Source organism: Cnephaeus nilssonii (assembly GCF_951640355.1).
Source record: "Cnephaeus nilssonii genome assembly, chromosome: 19".
Classification (NCBI taxonomy): domain Eukaryota; kingdom Metazoa; phylum Chordata; class Mammalia; order Chiroptera; family Vespertilionidae; genus Cnephaeus; species Cnephaeus nilssonii.
Genome location: NC_137090.1, coordinates 35,526,927 through 35,545,210, shown reverse-complemented (window position 1 = coordinate 35,545,210; position 18,284 = coordinate 35,526,927). Strand labels below are relative to the sequence as shown.

The 18,284-nt window shown below is 55.6% G+C and overlaps 1 protein-coding gene across 4 annotated transcripts in view; it reads right to left on the bottom strand.

The window, feature by feature from the left end:
- Positions 1 to 40: 40 nt before the first annotated feature.
- The window catches only part of SGSM2 (small G protein signaling modulator 2), a 39,318-nt gene continuing 21,074 nt past the window's right edge, over positions 41 to 18,284 (bottom strand). The window contains exons 9-25 of one of the 4 annotated variants that reach the window (XM_079796891.1): positions 18,007 to 18,074; positions 17,621 to 17,781; positions 17,332 to 17,458; positions 15,660 to 15,794; positions 12,090 to 12,243; positions 11,237 to 11,301; positions 11,002 to 11,147; positions 10,390 to 10,518; positions 10,153 to 10,175; positions 9,993 to 10,047; positions 7,907 to 8,290; positions 7,546 to 7,670; positions 7,065 to 7,147; positions 6,749 to 6,858; positions 5,350 to 5,446; positions 4,420 to 4,587; positions 41 to 4,197 (exon numbers count right to left, since the gene is read on the bottom strand). In XM_079796891.1, the coding sequence (XP_079653017.1) occupies positions 4,109 to 4,197; positions 4,420 to 4,587; positions 5,350 to 5,446; positions 6,749 to 6,858; positions 7,065 to 7,147; positions 7,546 to 7,670; positions 7,907 to 8,290; positions 9,993 to 10,047; positions 10,153 to 10,175; positions 10,390 to 10,518; positions 11,002 to 11,147; positions 11,237 to 11,301; positions 12,090 to 12,243; positions 15,660 to 15,794; positions 17,332 to 17,458; positions 17,621 to 17,781; positions 18,007 to 18,074 (2,119 nt within the window). In that variant the 3' untranslated portion in view covers positions 41 to 4,108. Of the gene's footprint in view, positions 4,198 to 4,419; positions 4,588 to 5,349; positions 5,447 to 6,748; positions 6,859 to 7,064; positions 7,148 to 7,545; positions 7,671 to 7,906; positions 8,291 to 9,992; positions 10,176 to 10,389; positions 10,519 to 11,001; positions 11,148 to 11,236; positions 11,302 to 12,089; positions 12,244 to 15,659; positions 15,795 to 17,331; positions 17,459 to 17,620; positions 17,782 to 18,006; positions 18,075 to 18,284 lie in introns of all 4 variants that reach the window. The other 3 variants (XM_079796889.1, XM_079796890.1, XM_079796892.1) reach the window with 3 other exon arrangements.

Sequence of the window (18,284 nt, the reverse complement as noted above, 5' to 3'; positions counted from 1 at the left end):
TGCTCTCTCCAGGAACAGCTGCTGCTCCCCCATCCCAGGGTCCCACCCCCATCCCCCAAAGAGGTGGCCCTTGTTTACAGTGAGGACTCGGTCACTGTGTCTCCGTTTCCTGAAATATAAATCGTAGTGACCCCAGACTGTAGAGATTTTTATGTGTTTGGATACATCTGCTGTGTGGGAAAAAAAACTACAAAAAACCCTACTTTTGTACATATTGTATTTTTACTATTGAACTGTATTCTAGTGGCTGTTCATGCTCCAAGACTTTAGGTATTGAGACATGAATACTATCCATGTAATAAGCACTTGCCTGGAATAAAATATAAAATTGAAATAAACCTGCACTGAAACCTGAGATGGAGCTGCCAGCCCGCAGCATCTGGGTCCTTTTGTTGCGAAAGGAGGCAGAGACCTCCAGCAAGAAGCACCAGGTCCCTTTCCCTGTTGGTGTTTGCGGGATGGTCCTCAAGCAGCTTCGGTGCTGGTCAGTTTTAGGAGAAGGTTAGAGACCTTCCTGTTCTGATGCCAGTGTTGAATCATCATCAAGCTCCCAGAACTGCAGTTCTGGTCTTCTTATGCTTTTACAGTACTTCCTCAAACCATTTTTACAAACACTATCTTGTTTTATCTCATAACAACAGTGAAGGTAAGGCCAAGAACTAGCCCCGTTCTGGCAGAAAAAGTAACAGGTTTGAGATGGCTAAGTGACGTTAGAGACACAGCTAGCCTGGGGCCTTGTGTAGCTTCAGTCAGACCTCGACTTGGGCAGGGTTCTCCCTGAGCATGTGCCATCCTGCCCTGGGGCCTGCTGTAGAATTGGGGGATCTTCAACTCATGAAAGTTCCAATGGAAAAGAAGGTGAGGAAGGGATGCATTCATGGGGTAGAGGTTAGGACAGGTCAACTAGGGAGTCCATATGGCTGTCCTTTCAGGGGAGGGAACAAGAGGAATAGGTCAAAGCCATGTTCTAAGGTGGCCTGCAAACCAAGTTTTGGGAAACCTTTGTAACTACATCTTCCCAGTTTAGGGGAAACCTGCCCTTTGGCAGGCTGTCTCAGGAATAAGTGGGGAGGTGGGAGAGCAATTAGCAGGGCCTAACTACAGACCAGGCAGGCTGCTTCATCCTGCCTTTCTTAACTCCCTGACACCTGCCCCACTCCCAGCCCCAGCCAGGGGTACTGACTCAGTTTCTCTTTCGAGGGTGAGTCAGGGATGGAGAGAGAGAGAAAGAGAGTGTGTGTGTGTGTGTGATGTCATCGTCAGGGAAGGTAGTGGTGGCCACGAATGTATTGGGGTTCCATTATTTGAAGAAAAGCCAGCCTCAAAAGGCCAGACAGTGCCCCATAATTCCGCCAGCCCTTTTCACTTGTGAGATGCTGGCTCCCTCTACTGGTAGCTCCAGGGAAAGATGGGTAAGATGGGTGCCTTCAATTAAGGGAAGGCCAAAACTTAATTATTTCCTGCACATCCTCTCAGTGTCAGACACCATGCCCAGCACTGGGACAAAGATGAAGACTGGCCCTGGTAATGATGACCCAGTATCATCTGAGAGCTATCACTATCATAAGGGTTGGCAGAAACTCCCCTCCCTGCACTCAAAGCACAGACTCTCCACCCCAGCTCAGCTGGAGCCTGCAAGACAGGGGCCTATGGCCAGGGCAATGGAAAACAAAAATCCCAAGTAAGAATCCAGGAGCTTCCATTTAGCAGCTCTGCTCACTCTGTGAAAGAGGAAGCCTTACTAGAGTTGGAGGGATGATGTTTGCTCTCCTCACACTCCCTGCTCCTCCTATCCACACACACATTACCTTCAGCGGACCCATCCTTCTAGTTCTGGAAGCCCATTCAGGGCCGGGGGAGTGCCAGCACTTCTGGGTGAGAGTGTGTGAAGGAACCAGGCCACATCCAGAGTAATGTACCAGGGCCTTTAGTGAACTTTCAGGAGTCACAGCAGAGGGAATTCTGATTGCTCCAGGCACCAGGATCAACTTGGGAAAGGGGTGTTCTTTGAGGGGCTTATAAGGTTCCCTGGCCCCAGAGCTCCCTGTGTCAATTGGTTTCCTTGCATGGGCAGCTAGGAGTGAGTTGACAATAGGCCCTAACGCCTATTGTCAGTGTCTTCCAGACTAGACCACATGCTGGTGACGGGAGCCTCTACCTGGGACCATGGGTGGTCCTCGGGTGGGGGAAAGGCAGGTAGGATAATCAGGGGCCCTTTCCATGCCTCAGCAGGTTTGACTTCTTGAGGCTCCCCCTAAATTTGAAGCAGACATCTCAAAGACAGTGCTCAGTGAGCAGGGTCCTTCCCCATTGGCTGGAGGGGCTGGGAGGCTCCAGCTTATCATTATAGCTATTCAGGAGGTCAGACTGTGGAAGGCGTGGGACAGGGACCTACTCTAATCCAGAGGATGCAGAAGCCATTTGTCAGTCTGAGGTAGAACTGCTGGCTCTAAGGGTTCTCTCTGGGCCTACCGATTATCCCCACCCCAACCAGCCCATAGCCGAGGTCCCCCTCTTTTGGAAAATTTGGTTCTCTCTTTTCACCATCCTTGCCTCATGGGCTTGACCTTCTTTACTGTTCTATTGTGGAGATGATAGTATTCCCACACAGTCACTCACCGTCCAGCACAAGCCCACAAGCAGCCCCCAGAGCCTCAAGCATTGCCAAATGCTGTGTTTATTGGTTTGTTACACTGAAGAGTATAGTTTCTGAGCCAAAAATCATACACACTCTGCTCCTCACAAAACCACTGAGTCACTTAGGCAGGCACACAATGGCCACCATGCTTGGTGGAGGCTGAGGACTCACAGACAACAAGAGTGGGCAATGGGGCGGGCTTGCCCCCAAACAGGCCGTGCAGTGCCTGGGACAGGGGTGGGCTGGGGGGCTGTGCTGGATGCAAAAAGGCTGCTGGGTCCTTTTTTTGTTTCTTAATGCAGGAAGTCTCCAGACCTTAGTGGTTGCTGGGCAGGCCCCAGCCCCTGTGGCAGAGTAGCCTCCTGGCCCTGGGGCAAGGCCCAGCCTGCATGTGGTGGGGGTGGGGTGGGGATGGCAGAACAAGCAGCATAACACCTCCCCCTCATGAGTGAGGCTCTTCCACGGGGGTTTCTGGGTCCTTAGGCCTCTGGACATCCTGAGAAGCATGTGGAAGGCAGAGCTAACCTTGCTTTTCACCAGCAGCAAACAAGGGAGACCCTGGCACCTACTCCTTCCAGCCTTAGGACTCAGCGGATGCCTGGGATAGATGATGAGCTGCCCCCAAGTTTTGGGGCCACAATTGAGAGGAGGCTGTGACAGGATCCCCTCCCTAAGGAATCACCTGCGATTCCTCTTGAGAGGTAGTGCTCCAACCACATTCCAGATCCTCCGGCTGGCAAAGTGTCATGTATACTGTTTTCAGGGATGCATCTAATGCATAAAGCAAGAGCAAGGTGGCAGGAGTGAGACTGTACAGATACACGTGGGTGCACTGTACGGACTAGGGGAGGGCATGGGGTCACCTCAGGTGGCCAAAGGCAGTGGCAGTGCTGAAGTGGGCTGCTCTGCCCCACAGTCTCAGAGGAGGGCCTGGAAGGTGGCCCAGGAAACACGCCCAAACTCACAGCCATTCTGGCTGCCCCGACTGGGATTGGTGCACACACATGCACTGGGCCTACGAAGGGACTATCAGAAGAAATACAACAGAGTCCCCTTGTCTCACACAACCCTCACCAGTGGGGCCCAGGCATCTATAGCCCTGGTGACTCTACAAGGCCCCAGGCTGACCCAGGAGAGAGCATGGGGCACTCAGGCTGAGGCTGCAGGGGCAGTGGGGCTATTTCCAGGTGCTTGAGAGGGAAGCAGAGTAGGTGTTCCCCAGGTCAGCTGCTCCCTGAGGCTGCCCTTTCCCCTCCTGGCCCTGACCTGAGGGTACCCTGGCCCCTGACTTGCTCTTCAGGGCTAGAACTGCCCGGAGTCGGATCCCAGGCTCACACTTTGTTAGGAACACAGCTGGGCAGGCAGGGTTGGCTGAGAGGTGGGGCAGTCTCTGCTGTGCCCCCCTGCACCTCTCCCCGCGGAGCCCAGGGCCAGGAGCCTAGGCTCTGGCTGGCTGCTGCCTCCTGGCCCTCACTTGTTCTCTATGAGCATCTGCACCTTGTGGACGAGGTCCCGGGCAATCCGCAGGATCTCCTGGGCATCATGATGCTCAGCTCGTTCTGGAGGAAACATGGGTAACTGTGGGGATGCCGGAGCTAGGGCAAGAGTCTGGGAGGAGCCCTATGGCTGCCCACCCTACTCCATTTCCACCTGCTGGACTCCTGACATTTGTGTACGGGGAGGGGACCCGGTATTTCTGAGCCTCTCCAACCCTGCCCAGGCCAGGAGGGAGGCCCCTATCCCCTTGCTGGGGACAGCCAGATGGCTGGACAAGCTCCTACCATTGAAGAACTTGATGATGTCGGTGAAGTCCATGTTGTTGTCACGGATAATCTCACGGTAAGCCTCCACCAGGGCCAGGGCAATGAAGAGGACAAAGTGCTCTGATGAGATGTGCTGGGCCGCCCAGATCACCTCCCACACAGCAAACACATCCTCATATAGCAGCTCTGGGGACGAAAAGGGGCTAAGGCTGAGTCTGGCCGCCCATGGCCTCCAATGGGGCCACATATGGAGACAGAGCCCCAAGGGCCAAAGTTCTGGGGTTCTCTCCATTACGCAGCCAGGTCCAAGAGGGGGTGGGTTCCATGCCTCAGGCCAAGACCCTGCCCTTCTCCTTGGTAATTCCTGCACATGAGGCTCCTGCAGACTCTACGCTTCTCTTTAGCTAAAGCAGCTGTGCTTTTAGAAACCTGGTGCACAGGGGAGATTTGGTTGGAAAAACAGTTCCAAAAGCCATTGCCTGAGGGTGATTTTCCACTCTGTCTTCACTTTGGATTCAGCTTTTAAAATATCGATGCCCAGGCAGCCAGCCACACTAGTAGTCTGAGGCCAGGTAGAGCCTACAGCATTGGTGTTTCTAAAAAGTTCCCCCAAGTTGCCCTAGCCAGCTTGGCTTAGTGGATAGAGTGTCAGCCTGCGGACTGAAAGGTCCTAGGTTTGATTCCGGCCAAGGGCACATGCCTGGGTTGCGGGCTCGATCCCCAGTAGGGGGCATGTAGGAGGCAGCTGATCAATGATTCTCTCATCATTGATGTTTCTATTTCTCTCTCCTTCTCCCTTCCTCTCTGAAATAAATATATTAAAAAATAAAAATAAAAAGTTCCCCAAGTGGTTCTAAAGTTCATTTAGGGTCCAGGACCAATGACTTTGGGGCAAAAGGGTCACCCATAGCCCCTGACCCCAGGCCCGCCATCCAACCCTCCTCTTACCTCTCTTAAAATCCAGCAGGAACCAGCGGTAACAGAAGTAGAAATGGGTGTAGTCTCCATTCTGATGCATCAGTTCAAACAGCTCTGAGTCCAGGATCTTGTGTGAGTGGGAAAAGAGAGAAGGACTGAGCTGAAGTGCCTCTTCCCTGCTGCCCCCACCCTCCACCAGGCCTCTTCTGCTTGGCGCCTGGTAGCTGTGCTCGAACCCCTCTCGTCTCTTAGGGTGCACTCTGTGGCCCCACCCATCTCTCTGGGTTGTAGTCTTTTTGGAGTTATACCATTTTCTGGGTGTTTGATTTTTCTTTTCTTTTTTATCCTTATCCAAGGATATGTTTATTGATTTTTGAGAGAGAGAAAGAGAGAGAAACATCAATGTGAGAGATGGTAAATTGATTGGTTACCTCCTGCATGCACACCGACCAAGGATCGAACCCTCAATCTAGGCATGTGTCCTGACTGGGATTCCAATCTGCAACCTTTTGGTGTACAATGCTCCAACCAACTGAGCCACCTGGCCAGGGCTCTGGGTGTTTGACTTCATCAACCATACTATTCACCAGAACTTTCATGAGCATTTACATATTTACATTCCTCTCCATTTTTAACAGTGAAAACAATGTGTTTCCAGAAACAAACCCATAGATATGGAGAACAAACTGATGGTTGCCAGATGGGAGGGGTTTGGGGGCTGGGTAGAAAAGGTGAAGGGATTAAGATGTACAAATTGGTAGTAACAAAACAGTCATGAGGATGTAAGCTACAGCAAAGGGAATATGGTCAATAACACTGTAATAACTATGTCTGGTGCCAAGTGGGTACCAGACTTATGTGGGCATCACCATAAGTTAGGAATATGTCTAACCACTATGCTGTACACCTGAAACTAATATAATATTGACTGTCAAGGGGGATCCAAGATGGCAGCAGAGTAGGTGGAAGTTACACTCACCTCCTCCCAGGTCCAAACTGGAATTACAACTAAATTATGAAACAATCTGAATAATCAAATGAACAGAAGTCTTATTACCAAGGACTTACAGAAGAAGCCACAGGAGACTGGTAGGAAGGGCAGAGGCGTGAAAAGGGCTGGCCCTGCTCCCACGTGTGGCGGCTGAGATTCTGAAGGGATATCTCAGCTGCAAAAAGAAGCTGGGAAGCATGGGGCCTCAACCCCACATGGGGCTTCCCAGCCTGGAACACCAGAGCCAGGAATAGAAGCCCACGTTAACTACTGTGACTTCTGTTTCAACCGTAATTGAGGGGAAAATGTGTCTCTGAAATCAAAGAAATTAAGCTTATATATAAAAGAAATGTTTGGACCACTCCCTGGCCTCCTTGTGGAAGACGGACAAGCCCAGTGGTGCCTGGTCACGTGCCCATGAGCAGCTACAGTCCTCACCTGGATGAGGGAGCGCATGTTAGCAAAGTGGGTGTCCATGGCGCCCCCATTGGGGAAGTTCTGGCTCATCCTCTTCATGAGGTGGCTGAAACAGCTGTAGGTCAGCTGATCTGAGGGGAGACAGGAATGAGGCCACAGGGCAGGAGACCCTAACACTTCACAGGGGGTGCCTGTGGCCCAGAGGACAGGGCTGGCTACTATTCCTACCCGTCTAGACCTAGCAGTCTTCTTTTCTTCTCCAGCTTAGGTCAACCCTGCCCCATGCCTGAGGCCCATGCCATTGTGGGAACTCCCTCTTCCCGCCCCTATCCCTCACCATTATCAAGGATGACGAGGAGCGGCGCCAGCAGATCACACATGCCCTGCACGTAGCCCACGTCCAGGTGTTCCCACACGTAGCTGAAATCCCAGGGACAGAGTCACTGTAGGTGTGTGCCAGGCCCCATCCCCTCAGGGATTCCCAGGGAGATGGGTCTTAGAGTAGCCTGCTCCCCAGAAGTCAGCCTTCCCGGACCCTAAAGCACTGGGAGTACCATGGTGAACAACTAGCCCTGTCTTCAAGGCACGCAGGGGGTCAGGGAAAGAGACAAGGCTGGGGCCGGGTGGGGGAGCTGTGGAGTGAGGGAAAACAGAGAAGGCTTCCTGAAAAACCTGTGAGTGAAGAGGGTGGGGCAGGGGCACTGCAGGAGGAAGTCCAGTGTGATTCTGGTGCAGCGAGGGGGCAGGGCACTGCTGACCTAACCTCTCACTGAGCAGGGTCCCTGCCGCCCACCCTGAGCCCTGCCCTACAATGGCACCTGCACATGATGTCTCTGAGCCTCTCGAGGTTGGGGGGTGTGAAGTACCAGTAGTTGCGGTCACATCGCTGCACATCCTTGTCTATGCGGTGCAGATTTAAGGCCACGGTGTCCAATAGTTCTATCTGAAAGAGTGGAAGGCCCTCAGGGTAAGCTGGGGCCTGAGGTGATGCCCACAGGAAAGCAGGAAAGGCAGGGAGCCAAGGACTCAGAGAACAGAGTCCTCTGGGACGCTGAGAGACGGGCTCCAGGCTCTCCAAGACAGGCACCCCACCTTCCACCCGCCAGCCTGCCCCCAAGCCTTGGGATGGCAGGAGGGCTCTGGGCCAGCTGAGAACAGTGCCTGGGAATGGCCACCTACAGTGTAGGCAGCAGCGCACACAGCGGCAAGCTCCTCTCCTGCCTCCAGCTCGCTGGCCCGAGAGGCCTTCTCCTGGCTGGGATCTTGGGGCTCGGAGAAAGCGTGGACTGCAGGTTCCGGCCTGTCGGAGCCTTCCTCCCCACCGCAGTCCTCCTCGAAGCCCACACTTGGCCCCTCATCTATGCTCGACTGGATGCCTGAGGCCACGGAATAATTGCGAGAGGAAGGCAGTCCTGAGTCTGGAGAGTCAAACTCCACTGACTGCTGCTGCTCCACCATGGCCGTGCCCAGGGGCCCTGCTCCCGGTGCCTCCTCGGGCTCTGGTCTGCAATCCTCAGTGCCTGGGGGCTTCGGGGGCTCCAGGTCATCCACAGAGATGAACACCTGGTGGGGAGAACAAATGGTGGGGCTCATACCTGCATCCCAGCCCCTTCCCTCAGCTCAGTGTCTCCTTCCCGGGGACAGAATAAGTGAGAGGGATAGAGAATTCTCTTCACACCTCCTACTCCACCCCACGGCCTCCAGCACTGCCTCCCCTGGGCACCAAGCCTCCCCTTCTGACCCAGCTGGCCGGGTGGAGAAATGAGGTTCCAGGCCAACATGAAGACTTCAGCCCTATCCAGTCCCTTCCTCTGCTTCTTCCCGGGGCATGAGAAAGGGGAACACCCCAGGCTTCCTGTGGCTGCTGCAGGGAAGAAGGGAGACTGGCGGCCTGGACACGCAATGGTACTTGATGGCAGTGTGAGCGGTGTCATTCTACAAACACCTGAAGTCACGAGGCTGCCTCAGGTCAGGAGCGCTTCCTCCGTGTGCTGGTGTGTGTGTGTGTGTGTGTGTGTGTGTGTGTGAGGGGGCGGGGGGAGGGAGGCAGCCTGGAGGATTTGGAAAACCAACAAGGCAGGGAACTTTTCTAGCAAGGACCTGGTCAGTTATACTGGCCTCAGACAAGCTGAGGAGAGGTCAGAAGTGAAAGGAAACGTATTGTGCTGATGGGAAACAGGCCTCACCATGGACCAGCACAGGGAAAAGAAGGAGACATAGCCAGACTGGCTTTTACTTTTTCTTCTGTTTGGACTATGTAGGGAAAGGGATGCTAAAAGGACTTTTCACTTTGGGTGAGAAGCATGAAGTGTCGTTGGGTTAGGATCAGGTAAAGCCACGAGGCCGAGGCAATGGGAGCCCAGAGCAGGGCCCGCGAGGCCATTGCTGTGAGCTGAGCAGCTGGGCACTGGTACCGACTCGGGATCTTATGAAGCCCAAAGCCAGAGAGAAAGAACAGGCTCCCGAACAGGGGATTAAGAACAAAGTACATGGAAAGAAGAGTGTGCCTTGGTGTTATATCTGTTTCAGTCTTGCTCCAGCTCGAGTTTTCTGTTAATATTAGGAAAGATTTAGTAAAGTAGCTAGAATATACATTATCTAAAGCAGCAATTTTAAAGAAAAAAATATGTTAGTAAAACAGTGTCCTTGAGCCTGAGACTTCTCATCACTTCTGTCGGGCCCGAAGCCAGTTTGTTCAGGCTTGTTCACCTAAAGCGGGGGTGACGCCACGAGAGCTAGGCAGGCTCTGAACTGCCTTTGGCGGTCAGTCCTGTGAGATGGCGACGCACTCCACAGAGGCGGGAGATCGTGCCAGTGGACACCAATAGCACCGCTCTGCGGGCTCCCCTGGCCTCTAGCAACAGCCCTCAGGGAAGCCGCTACAATCAAAGGGCAGCAGGGCTGAAAGGGGACTGAGGCTCAGAGATGGGAAGACTCACTCATCTTGTCAGTAGTGGCCCTGGGACTAGACCCCAGGGCTGCCTATTCTTAGCCTTGAGGCCTCACTAGGAGCAGGGAGTGCTCCCCTAATCCCCATAAATCCATCTTTCCCTCCTAGTCCATTAAAACCGATCACAATGCACTATCTCACTTTATTCCTGCAACACCCAGAGACAGAAAGAGACAAAGACACATCAAGCCACTCTCCGCGGGCTCCACTGCAGTGAGTACTAGAGGTCGGGCTGCTGCTCTGGACTCCTGCGTGTGAAACGCTGGTGGCTCTCGCCCCGCCCCGCTCTTCCGCCCGCTCCCAGGTCCGGCTCACGTCATTGCTAATGGTGGAGTCTCGGTGGATGAGGCGCTGCACGTGGCTGTCGATGCTGCTGCCCGAGGAGAACTTGGTGAGTGTGGCTGGGTGCGCCTCCCGCTCCCGCTGCCTCACCACCACCTCGCAGGCCTTCCACTCCGCCAACACCCGCTGGTACCTCGCTGCCACCACTGCGTCCACCTGGAATCGGACACACCATGACCATGGGGGAGGGGTGCACCAGGCCCTCCTCTGCAGGAGCTGGGACAGCTGAAGACTAGGCTGGGGCCCAGCAGTGAGGACAGTGGGGTGTCTCTGTGAACCCTCCCCTGCCACGTTTCTTTCCACTGAGCTTGTATGGGTCCCTTGGCCCGACTCCCCGTCCCCCTACCCCACGGGAAAGGGCTCCCCTTACCTGCTCCATCTCCTTCTTGCTCGTGCCAAACTTGTAGTGGCCAAGCAGAAAGGGCCAGACGTCCTTGCGGATCTCGTGCTCCACGCCTCCGTAGTAAACCTGCCGCAGTAGCTCCAGCTCCTTGTAGTTCTGAGGGACCCAGGGAGTAGAGACTGTGCAGTCCCCGCAGTCACCCTCTGGGTGACCCACCCCAGGGAGAGCTGGGGCTGGGAACTGACTCGGTCACCGCTGAAGCCCACGGAGACCCTTCGTTGGGCAGCCACATCCCCCTGCCCCACATTAGAGCTGGCTGGGACCTACTTCAACCCCCTCCTTCCAGGGAAGAAACGAAGCCCGGAGAGGTGCAGAGATTTGCCGAGGCTGTGGGGTAATGGGGAAGCAGAACGGACTCCCTGCCAGTGCCCTTCCCAGGGAAACCTACAGCCCCAGCTGTCTGAGATTCCGCCATGACCCGGCCACTCCAAGGCCATCAGTCTTGGCCTGTCAGCCCGACCATGACTGTGATTCACCTGAATGCCCAGTTGTCCTGTGACAGCTGCGCCCAGAGCAGACACGCTGCACCCACCACTGCCCGCCCCAGCCCCTGACCCGGCCCTGGCCCACAGCGTGCACCTTTTCATCCTTCTGATACTTGCTCCACACGTCCTTGGTGAGGCCCCCTGAGGCCCCTGGGGGGCGGGCGGGCGGGATGATGTTGTGATGCACCAGCGCTGACAGGTGGGTCCGCACCGTGGACAGGTGGCGGCAGTACGCCAGCCCTGGGGGTGGAGGGGTGAGCCAGGAGGCCGTGACCAGGACGCCTCCCCCTGACCCTGCCTCCCATGGCCCCACCTCACCCCACACTCACAGCCGTAGAAGGCCCGGGACACGATCTGCCTCTTCATGCTCTCACACAGTAGCCTGAGGGGCAACCTGTGGAATCAACCTGGCTCAGAGGGCTGTGGCTCTTGCTTTGGGAGGAGGGTGAGAAGTGAGGACACTGAGGGGAGCAGGTACGGCACGCGGGGTGGTGCAGGGAGCAGGACCCATAGCCCAGCGGCATGTCAGTGGGCTCCCTGTTGCTACCAGCCACCCTGGTCAGAGCTGCTGAGGGTCCAGCCTGGCCTCCAACCCCCCAGGGGAGCTTGGGCAACTAACTTCACCTCATGTTAATGAATTTTGGTTTCCTCAAGTGAAAAATGGAGAGAACCATCTCTGAGTCATCAGGAGTAGCAGGTAAAAAGAAATAACAGGTCCGATCAAGCAACCGGCAAGAGCATCAAGTGCTGGCACACAAGATACCATTCCCATGCCATTCCCAGAACATGGCCGGTGCCCAGATGTCTGCTGTGTGTCCCCAGACACACAGCCTGATGACGGGATCTGTGTCCACACCGGGAAGGGGAGCTCACAAGTTTTGAGCATCCATGTGTCAGGCACAGCTCTGGGTACTCACATGGTTATATACCTCATTTAGTCCTCACAAGAACCTTAGGAAGCAGGTGGTATGACCCCCATTTTACAGATTAGGAAACTGAGGCTCAGAAACATAGAGACTCAGTAACTTGCCAAAGTCACATGGATAGCAGAAATGAAATTCAAACCCAGGTCTGACCAACTTGAGGCCACCCTGTCAGGCAAGTGACACAGCCCCTAAGGACAGACTGGCACACACACATGGATGGACACACTCACACGGAAGTGTCTCCCTGCCCACTCACCGGTCGGGGACACAGCTGCAGAGGTTGGGAGTTGCATATGGGGAGCTACTGGAGGAGCAGGAGAAGCAGGAGGAGCCCTGGCTACACATGGGATCCAGGTGCCATGCTGGCAGGCTGGGCCCAAAGCCCTGCATCTCGATCATGTCACCAGCATCTGAGGACAGGAAGGGGGCCATGGTCAGGGCCTGGCAGGCCTCCCCCCACAGCCACCCTGCAGCATGCCCACCTCTGTGCCCAGAGCTGCAGCATGAGATCACCCATTGGTGGGGAACCACAGGGGTAGTCTGCCTGGTCCAGAACCCAGAGATGGCGATGGTGCAGAGGGAGGGTGCCTGACACGTCCCAGCCTCCGCCTAACCTTTCTGTACGTGATACAATACTTGGACTGAGTTGTGCATCACTGTGTCTGTTCTCTCCATCGTGCTATTAGTGATGGAAAACGCTTTTCTAGAGTCTGGCAGGGAAAGAAAGAGAAGGAACAACAAAAGCCTGAGCTCCCTAAAATGCTACCAGCTGGCATGGCCTCCAATGATTCAGCCTGGTCCTCTTAGACATACTGAGAGGCACAGGTAGGTGCCTGGACCTGGAACTGCGAACTTTGAGCAGAGTCTCCACTGATCAGAGACCTGGAGGACCCCTGAGGGTTCTAGACCTGGTAGCCAGTGCCTGAGGGTCAGGGCTCTCTGCGCAGGCCAGGCACCCCTGCTGCCCGCTGCTGTGGGTCCTTCCTGAGTTCTCCATCCTTGCCTAACCTGCTGCACTCAGTGTGGTGGCCTCCTACAAACACACAGGTGAGCTGACAGGAAGGGCCAGAGTCCCAGGGCTGCCAGATCACCACAGGGATGAGAGTTCCACCAGCCAGAAGAATGTCCCCGGTGCAGCCTCAGAAGACAGCTCCTTGGACACATCTACACCAAAGGTAGATGGAGCCTTTCAGCCTGCCCAGCTGATTGGAACCAGAACTCAAGATCATTGAGAGCTTCTAGGGCCCAAGTGGGGCAAGGCACTGCTCAGGGGGGCTCAGCAGGTCCAGTGAGCCACAAAGATGAAGCAAAGTGAGGGCAGGAAGTGAAAGGACTAGGAGACGGCACTAGGAGGGAGGAGGGGACAGAGAAGAGTGAAGAAGAACAGGGAAAGACAGCTGTGTGTGTGATGAATTCTTTCAAGCAGTATTTCTTCCTGGGCCCTGGCCTGCTGAGTCTGGAGCAGACAAAGGCCTGGCTTCTGTGGGAGCCAGACTCCAGCTCTGGGGGTGCCTTGGTGGGAGGGGCTGAGCTGAACCCTCCAGTCCCTTCTGGGGCTGCCCCATGTTTGCCGGGAATCTCTTCCCAGACCTGTGCTGGGATTTTTGTAGATCTGGCCCTTCAGCTCCACCAGGAGGCAAATTAAGGGAACATACTTGGTGTGGAGGGGCTGCGGCTCTGGGAGTGAGCAGTTGCAGGCTGTGCCGAAGACTCTGGGAAGAAGAGGGGGGGCGGACAGATGCAGGTGGGGTGGGGCAGGAGCCCAGCTCATGCCCCTACAGCAGGCAGGAGAGAGGCCAGTCTTGAGAGGAGTTGGGGTGGGAGCAGGCCCAGCCATGCAGGCAGCAGGCAGCAGGCGGGCAGGCAGTGAGGGGCAACAGGTGCAGAGGGCAGAGGGTGGGCACACAGGGAAACGAGCTCATGCCCAGAAAGCAGGGCTCAGCCATGGCAAGTCTCCTGGGTCAATGCTCTTCACCTTAATTCTCCAGGAAGGAGCTGAACCAGCCAGCATTGAATATGCGTCTCTGAATTAACCCAGTGCAGACAGCTGGAGCTCTGGAGTGACTGGGCAAGGGGCAGCAGGCTGGGCGGGGGCGCTGCTGGGTCAGCTTTGACTCTGACTCTCTCCTCTGAGCTTGAGGGAAGTCTGAAGCAAAACAATCAGGGTGGTTGAACCCCACAGCCCCTAAGACTCCGAGTGAAAGGTGCCTAGCCTGGAGCAGAATTAGAGTGAACAGCATCTCTGCTCTGTGGGGAGGCAGCAGGAGAAGGGGGTAGGGGAAGGAGAGGAGAGTCTGGACACCCGCCACTTGATTCACATGCACAAGTCAAGCATGTTGCAGGCCTGAAAAGCAACGGCTAGCAGGATGGACTCAACAGTGTTGTCATTATGGAATGGAGTGGAAGGGGGCTCTCACACCATCTCCCCAACCACCTGCTGATTCTGCTCTCATGCCTCCTCCCCTTTCCCAAGTCTTAGAGTCCCAGGGGCTGCATATTGGCACACTGGGTAGGCTGGCCCTAGTTCCCCAAGAGAATGCCCACATAAGCCCTGAGGCCTCTGCACCCTGTGGGCCTGAAGGTTTCTCTGACCCTGGAGGCCTCAGCATGAAGACTAGTCAGGAATGAGCTTCCTATCACCAAGTCTTCTAAGACAGGGGCTTGGCTGGGACCCCCCCTTCCCACCCCCAGCCAGTTCCTGGGGGTAAGAAGGGTCAGCCCGGGCTCTCCTGACTCACCCTTCCCACACTGTTTAAAGTCAGTCAGCCTATAATAAGCATCAGCCCCAAGCCCAAGCTTGTAAGGAACCAGATGGCAGGCCATGTGCAGGCAATAAACATCACAAGTGAGGTTCCCCTGCGTTCCCACCCAGGCTGGCCTGCAGGTCCCACTGGAATGGCTGGGAGGGAAGATAGACATGAAGGCAGGCATGTGGTGAGTAAAGGGCAGCTGGCAGGGTGTGCTGAGGGTGTGCTAGGCCACGGACTTGGTTGCCCACGGATGGGGAGACTTATTGGCACGGCGATGGGGAAGTTTCCCTAAACTCCAAGAGAGCTGGCCCTTCATAACCAATATCCCTTGAGCACCCTGGCTTAGCCCGCACAGGTGTCCTGGCTGATGATCACACTCCAAAAGGAGAGTGGGGTTCCCTCTCCACCAGCCTAGCTCTGTGCTAAGATGGGCAATGGACAGGTGGCTGTGAGCACTGTGCTGTGTCCTTTACAATGAAGGGACCTCTGCAGCTGTGCACTCTGAAGTCCGTGAGGGTGGAACACACCTGACTTAGATTCTAGATTTCATACTAAAGCACCAGGCAGTGCCTGCTGGAACACCCAGGCCTGCTGGGTAAACAGAGCCCTGGGTCTCCTTCCAGGATGGCCCCACCCCCTGCCCAGGAGGGGCCTGGTACTTCTGTCCTATGTCTGTTGAGTTAGGAGTCAGAGGCACAGGCCCCAGAGGCCAGTCTGCCCAGCCAGCAGGAGAGAAAGAGAGACACTGTCTTGGGTTTGTCCAGGAGTGGGAACAGGGCTCAGACAGCCATTCAGAGTTTCCAAGGGACAACCAGGTCATCAGGCCTTCTCACTGCGGGATCTCTTCCCTCTCCTTACAGAGCCCAGAGCCAACTGCATTTTGCTTGGTCCCCTCTTCTTGCAGCACATCCTCCTTCTACCCTCCCAGGTCTGCCTCCTGATGGAAGGGAAACCACCGGGGTGCAGGTCCCATAATGCCAACACTGCAGTTCGAGCCCCTGCGGTGGGTGGCCGGTGGGCCCAGGGGGTGGGGCAGAGGGAAGGGGGAGGTCGGGGAGAAAGGGAGGGATAAAAACCTTTCATCGGATTGGGAGCTGTGAGGTTCCGCGAGCAGATCATTGAGAGCATCGCGTGTAGTTTATCCTCCTCTTCCTCATCATCGTCCACCGAGGCCGCGCGGCTGGCCGCTAGGTGGTGGTAGTTAATAGTGACTGCTCAAAGAGAACAGCGAGAGAGCAAAGCATAAGGACCCTGGTCCTGGGGCAGGAGGGACCGGATCCGTCCTCCTGGGGAGCAGAATGGAGTCCGGGTCACCCTGAGCCTGCAGGGATGGAAGAGAGGGGACCTGAGAGTCCTTTGATTTACTGGGGAGAGTATGGAAGAAAGTGGGGGGACGGCAGCAGCTACAGAGCTCCACTTTTTGAAGAAGGCCCTCTCTAGGAAGAACAGAGAAGAGAGAACTGATGGGGGAGCCAGGGTAGTGAAAGACGGGGACCAGTTGGGACAGACCAGCAGCTCAGGAGCTCCCGGCCCTGGCTCAGGCTGGGCGTGACTATCGGCAGATGGATCTGATCACCCTTCAGCTTGTGTCATAGTCAGGCTGGGCCAAATCGGAAGATTACCCCAAATCTCCCCCTTCAGACTATAAATCCAAACTTCTCCTCCAAGGATTTCCCAGAGCTGCTCTCGAGGAGCCTGAGTCACCCGCTGGGTTTCAGCTCCTTGGCACCTGGCTTGCCCTCCAGGGAAATGAAGTGACCAGAAATGGGAAATGCCAAGGCTTAAGAGAGGAAGTGCAGCCTGAACAACCTAAGCCGAGCAATAGGCTGAGATTAAATGCCAGGTTTGCAAATGTGTCTCCCAGTCAGGCACATGGGAGGGAGGGGGGGGGGATCCCCACATCTTTGCCCTTCAAGCCTTTTGGGACTCCTTGTGCTGCGGCTATGTGTTTACAGTCTGGGTAATCTGTCTGTTAATGCAGAAACAACTTGTTGACAACTTATTGGCACAAGTTAGGAAATGTAGGAAGCAGGTGGTCTGGCAAACGCTCCGGGCTGGCAAATTCCCTGACCTTCTTCCCAAGATCAGTGAGTCTGGCCCGGAGAAACCTGTGGGGAGCAGAGCACTCTGACCAGAAAGGGAACTCTGGGCTTGGTGGACACCTTTTAGGATCCAGATGTGTATGTCCAGGTGGGACAGGATCCACAAGTGCCAAGCCACTTTCAGCTCCAGCCCCCCCAGCTGCGAGCCTCACCCTCTTCAGATGCACCCCCTATTCCAGCTGCGGCTACTCTCATCAGCAGCCGGTGTGAGGAGGGCTCTGGCTCTGGTGGAGTCAGTGAACAATGTGCACCATCCAAAAAGAAGCGCTGATCCCGCCCCCAGGCCACCGAGTGGAGGTCAGGCAGGGGGCCGGGGTGAAATGGAGAGTCCTCCACCCTCTGTATCTAGTATCGCCACATTCCTCCCCTGGGGCAGGGCGTGAATGGATGACTAAGAGAATATTGTGTAGAGACCCCTGGATCAGTTGAGCCAAGAGTCTTGGGGTGACAAGGGAAGGGAAAGACAGCAGGTAGAAGAGAAGCAAATTCTTAGGGGGATGATCTGCAGAAAAAGGTCCAATGGGCGGCTAAGTACTGAACCCGGCCTGGTCAGTGGACCTTGCCTGCTGCCCCTCCTGGGTGATGTTGTTCTCCCCCACCCCCGAAGCGTCTTTCTCTCTCCACAGAGGAAGTATGGGACACTCACTGTGCTCATGCCTGTGACCAGGGTAAATGATCCGGAACACGTAGTCTGTGGCCCAGCCTGTGCCCATCTCGTCCACATCTACGGACCGCGTGCTGCCACGTTTCCGTAGCTTGGGGAACACCTTCCCCTGGGGAAGAAGGGGTGGGTAGTTAGCCTGTCCAGGGCAGAGTCCATCCCAGGGTCCCACCCAAGGCTGCTCCTAGGAACTCTGTGTGGGGAAAGGAAGGGAGGTGGGCAGAGAACCCACCTCACACACCCCTTCACCCAGAGCCTCCCAAGCCCTGCGTACCTTCCCCTGCTGGGTCCAGAGTGGGGGCTCCAGCTGTCCCCGAGGCAGAAGCCCATTCTCCAGGCAGGACAGAAAGGAGAGTAGGTGTCCCCCCTGCGGGAAGTGCAGCGGTGGCTTCTGGATGCCATCCTGGCTCACCAGGACCAGTGTGCCACCGTTCTCTGGGGGAGGGGGGAGTGAAGATGGGTGAGCGAAACTGGGCCTCCAAGGCCTCCCAGCCACCGCTGCAGCACAGCTGGCCAGGCCTCCAGACTGGATAGAGGACAGTAGGGCTAGAGTGTGGGGATGACCGAAAGAGGACAGACATTCAACAGGCCATGCACAGTGTGTGACTGGAGAAGGCAGTCTCTTCCCCCACCCCTGTGCCCAGGACAAGGGAGGCTCACTTTGCTGGTGGCAGTGGATGCAGACAATCTGACTGAAGGGCACAACCAGGGCATAGTCCCAGTAAACGCTGGAAAGGAACCAAATTGGTGTCACTGTGTTGCAAGACCAGCCTTCCTCATTTCTGGCCCCAACACCCGTGAAACCACCCTGTAGACACGATGACCATAGCCGAGAAGTGACCTCAGCCAGCCATGTCCCTCTGGGCTCCGTGCTGCCCTCATGGCACAGAGCCTGGCAGCCTCAGATGCCTCGAGCTTGGCTCAGGCAAACCTCTTAA